We start from the raw sequence: 5,279 nt of genomic DNA, 5'->3' as shown, positions 1-5,279 counted from the left end.
TACTATACAATTTACTGCCTTTGAAAATCTGCTGGAGGGTCAGCTATGAGACATTTTTGACAATACATAACAGCAATGATACTAGACATTAAGTGTGCTGGGACGTACAGAGGACTCAAAATGAATGAAACAATCCTCCCAACAACTAACTCTTTTCTGGAAGGAAGACATGAGAAACATCACACACTTTCTTTGTAAAAAAAAAAGTAATAATGCAAAGCTTTCTTTCAAGATTTACATTCTCAAATATCTTACTGAGCAACTTTGTCCTATAAGGGTGTTATGAGTAGGAATTGGCTCAACAACAGTGAATCTGGGATCAGATCTACTGTTAACCTTGGGCACGTTCAACTTTTTTTTTTTTTTAACTTTTAATGAAGGTTTACAGAGACTTTGGATTTCCATTCATTAATTATTGCATTTTTCTCCCTGCTCACCCCCCCCCCCCTTCGCTCTTCATCCAGCACCAATATTAGGAAAAAAACATCAATCTTCTATGATTTAGATTTCTTTTCAAATCAAAACAGTTGGAAAGCATAACCAATTTTCATTAATTAATTTTTTTATACCCCTTAGGCTTCTTTCTCCTCATCCAAGTTCATCACAGCCACGCTGAACCTCTAGATTGCTATTAATAGCTTTCAGACTACTAAGTGCACAAGGGACTGGCTGAAATAAGCAAGACTTAACCTAGAAGTACGTAATTTAGGCTGGAAATGAGAAAACTAAGAAATCTTTTAGGATGAGGATGTCCTAGGTAGTTAAGTACAGTTATGAGCGTAGCTGCTTACCAAAAGGTCGGGGGATTGGGGCCTCTCAGAGGTGCCCAGGAAGCAAGATCTGACAATCTACTTCCGAGAACAGTGTGGAGTACAGCTCTGCTCTGACATGCATTAGGTTACTGTCAGTGGAATCAACACCAAAGCAACTTGTTGTTGTTGTTGTTTGTACCACAGAGTTGGAATTAACCCATAGCTGACCCTCCGGTAGGTTTTCAGAGGCAGTTGACTGCACAGGAGGAGATTGCCCATCCTTCTCCCATGGAGCGGCTGGGGCCTTGAACCGCATGCCTTCAGGACTGCAGTGCAGCTTCTTGCCACTAGGCCACCAGAGTTCCCCATAGCAACTTGTATCATTTTAAAATTTTAGAATAAGAAGCAATCTCAAACTAAAACCTTGTAGCTCAAGTATACTCAAACAGTACTTTGAGTTGACCGTACTGCTTAGTCCTTCCTTAACATACAGCCTCCTTAACACATAGTACATTTTCTTGTTTTTAACATTTATTCCTCTCTTCCTATGTGAAAAGTTTTCCTTTTGGTAAACTCAATGATAAACTTTCTTTCAGGCCACTTCCTCTCCCCTCCATGGAGTCAATAATCTTTCTTTCCTTTTAATTCCTAAACAAAACAAAAAGAATACAGTACAAATAATCCACTTTCTTAACTTCTTTGTCATGACTCTTGTGAGAATAAAAGATATCCCACTGTCATTAAGTGGGTACTGACTCATTTCCAAGATAGTAAATCTTTACAGGAAGAGACTGAGCAACTTTCTCCCAAGAAATATTTGGTGGATTTGAACCACTGACCTTTTGACAACAAAAACTTCAAACCAATACTAATGAAGGAAGAATACATATAAAGGTGTTAAAATTGCACACCTTTTTAAAAAATTATACCTTATTTCTTTTGCAAACAAAGCAAACCACTGATTGCAGATATTTTGGGTTGAAGATAAATCTGTATTTTAAAATTATTTTAGAAGAAGAATATTAAAGTACACTTTCTTGCTCTGGGAAACTTCTGAAGAAATCTGAGCAAAAGTATATATATTGTCATCAATTAATATATATGTGTAGTTGTAGCAGATACTCCAACCAGTGATTTAACATTATATAAATGTCAGAGTAACTTATTTCACTGATAGATAAGCTCTGAAGATTTTCTTTCTTCTCTGAAGGAAAGTTTCACTGTCATTAAACAGTGCCAATTTGACCAAATGATTGTCAATGTTAGTGTTAATAATAACAGAGAAGCAGCTGAGGGAAAGTTTAAGGTTTTACTTTCTCCCTTTTAGACTCTCTAATTGATGCTTTCACTCCAATTTGAATATCTTCTTCAGAGAAAGGCCACAATTAGAGGAGTTAAAGGGTTTCATGTGGCAAGAGTAAAGTGGCACTATCACATCCCATCAAGGCTCTTGGGACCACTCTCAGAGAAACTCACTGCATTTTCTTGTACCAACTCTGAAAGGCCCCAAGAAAGGAATTTCAGGCAGTCACTACTATTTGTCATAACTGAAAACAACAACAAAAAAATCTATTATATCACAAAAAATATCCCGTTATCCAGTGTTCCATAATTACAAAGGAGACCAGAAACATACAAACTTTTCAAAGCAAACAAGTGAAGGGAACATCTGAAAGCAATTTCCCCCCTTTCTTTGTTGATCTGCTACTCACGGCAAATCTTCCAAACTGGAGGCTTCATGTCTTGGATCCAACAGATCATAACCACATTCATTGTAGATTTCCAAATAGGAAATGTGTGTTGTATATATTTTGCTGCTGTCCTGATTGGAAAAGAGAAAGCCATTACTTAATGACTATAAATAACAACAATTCCACATAGAGGAAGATGCCACATTTATCACTGTAGCTTCCTTATTGTTTCTTTCCTTTTCTCTATGACTTTGCATGATTTATATTTTCTGTCCATGTCACTTTCATGTTACCATCTGCATAAATCTTTTTCCCCCAAAATGGCCAACACCCATAATTACAAGCAACTTCAGCCTCTTAGTTTTTATTGTTTCCATGTTATACATGAAAAGTGAATATATACTTACAATAAGTCAAACTGGTTCAGAACAATAGAACATACTCTTTTCTACTTTCAAGATAAAAAAGAGCTACCTTAAAAGAAATAAACTTACATTCTGTGGACAGTCTATTCATAAAAGAAAACAGAGTGTTACTCTATTTTAAAAACTCCAGTAGCAAAATAGTTTCTATCTTTAAAATAATTTTTAACATTGTAATATTAAAAAAGTTTTAGTAACTTTAAAAATAATAATAAAAATTAGTTCCAAGATACAGAAAGAAAAGACCAGATAGGTAACAGCAAAAATGGACATTAACTCTTCACTGCCAACTGGATTAATTTTTTAAAAACAAGTGGGCAAATTAGAGATATCTGACTTTAAGTCTGAGTTGTTTTCTGTGGGTCACTGTTGAAATGCAGTGATGTAGGCATTAATGTAATGGAGCGCTAAAAGTAAAAATGATTGCTTCTAGCCTTAGTTTTTCCATTAGAAAAAAGGGTCCCTTCTCTTGCTCTCAGATGGAATAAATTATGGAATTTTTTTTTTCAGCTCTTAAGAAAGGTCACAGTTGAGTTTCTAGTACCAAATATGGGGTAGAGGGTAGTGGGGAGAATAAAATTCCTTCCCATTTCTTCTAAAACACAAAGGTAACCATTTCTGTAAATGTAATTTTGATTCACACAAGAGACACTACATTTTTGCTTATGGCAAGAAGGCTGGCAAGCTGTCAGAGTGGTCACTAACACAAAAGATATACTTAGGAGGACCTTCCTGAATGATTTCTACTAGGACCAAAGAAAACCAATCAATAGGTGCTATTAAAATGTAGAGGGAACCAAATCCTAGAAAACTGTTGTTCTTAGGTACCACTGAGTTGAACTCCAGCTCACAGTGACCCTATGAACAACAGAACAAAAACCTGCCAGATCCTGTGCTGTCCTCACAATCTCTGCTGTGCTTCAGCAATTTGTTACAGTAACTGTCACTCAACTTAGACGACAATCTTCCTCTCCATCATGTATCCTCTACTTTTATAAGCATGCATTTCTTTCCCAATGACTGGCCTCTTCTTATAACACATCCAAAGTATGTGAGATGAAGAACAGTGACCTGCAAATCAACAGCTGTATCTCTAATCCAACTGGCTGGAAGCCTACCATGCCATGCCTCAGTTTTTGGAAGACTTGAAGCATTTGCTGATTAAACTCCAGGTTGACAGTCTTGAGTGAGGATTCTATCTCAACATAAAAAAAAAAAATCCCAGCCCACCAAAAAACCAACCCAAACCAAAAACACAACAATCCTTCAAATAGGAACAATGGACAACATTATGAGAAAAAAACCTGAAGATATTTTGGAGGGTTTCATTTTACATGGATGTACAATCAACACCTATGAAACAACCGTGGAGAAATAATGCATTGGAAAAACAGCTACTGAGAGCCTCTTAAAAGTGTTACTGTGCAAAGATGTCACTTTTGAGAACTAAGATGTGCCTGACCCAAGATATATTTTCAACCATCTCATCTTTATGTGAAAGCTGGACAGTGAATAAAAAGGGCCAAAGGAGAATTGATGTCTTTGAATTGCGATGTTATGTGAGCAACACTGAATATATCATGAATTATGTAATGAACAAATTAATCTAGCTTGAACAAGTGAAAGTAGAACATTTCTTAGAAATGAGGTTGAAAAAACATCATCTCACACACTTTAGGCATAGTATCAACAGGGGCCAGTCCCTGGAGAAAGACATCTTGCTTGACAAAACGAAAGGTCAACGAAAAAGAGAAAGACCCTGAAAGAGACTGATTGACCTAGCACTCACAGTCATGGGTTCAGGTACCATGGAGTCTTGAGGCTGATACAGGATCCATCAGCATTTTATTCTGTTGTGTAGAGTTATTATGAGTCAGAATTGACTAAACACTACCTCCCAAACAGCAACAAATTGATAAAGATGTATAATGAATCTTCTTAATTATAAATGAATGTAATTAAGATTAACTCATACCAATAATGCCAATATTAATGAGTACCATTATTTAGTCTTTACTAGAGTCTTTAAATATGCTACCATACATTCTAGGTGACAAGGCAAACATCAACAAATTCAAAAACATAGAAATTATACAAAGTATCTCCTCAGATCACAACACCACAAAATTAGAAATAACAAGAGGATAAAGGGGGAAGAACCATACATCTGGAAGCTGAACAACACCTTGCTTGAACATGACTGGACACAACAAGAAATAAAAAATGAAATTAAAAAGTTTCTTGAAACAAATGACAATGAAACACTACTTACCAAAACCTCTGGGAAACAGCCAAAACAAAATTAGAGGTCAATTTATAGCAATAAGCAAACACATCAAAAGGCAGGAAAAATTGACCATTGACTCTCTTAACCCAACATCTCCAACACATTTAAAAAGAACAGCAATAAAACC

The 5,279-nt window shown here is 36.0% G+C and overlaps 1 protein-coding gene across 1 annotated transcript in view; it reads right to left on the bottom strand.

The window, feature by feature from the left end:
• The window catches only part of KIF6 (kinesin family member 6), a 738,393-nt gene that overhangs the window by 551,573 nt on the left and 181,541 nt on the right, over window positions 1-5,279 (bottom strand). Inside the window, exon 5 of the mRNA XM_006882159.1 lies at window positions 2,465-2,574. Within this exon, the coding sequence (XP_006882221.1) occupies window positions 2,465-2,574 (110 nt within the window). The remainder of the gene's footprint in view (window positions 1-2,464; window positions 2,575-5,279) is intronic.

This window comes from Elephantulus edwardii, unplaced genomic scaffold (genome assembly GCF_000299155.1).
Source record: "Elephantulus edwardii isolate Elephantulus edwardi_28Jun2011 unplaced genomic scaffold, EleEdw1.0 scaffold00017, whole genome shotgun sequence".
NCBI lineage: Eukaryota > Metazoa > Chordata > Mammalia > Macroscelidea > Macroscelididae > Elephantulus > Elephantulus edwardii.
The sequence above is the reverse complement of the archived record's forward strand: the minus strand, read 5'-3'. Positions and strand labels throughout refer to the sequence as shown.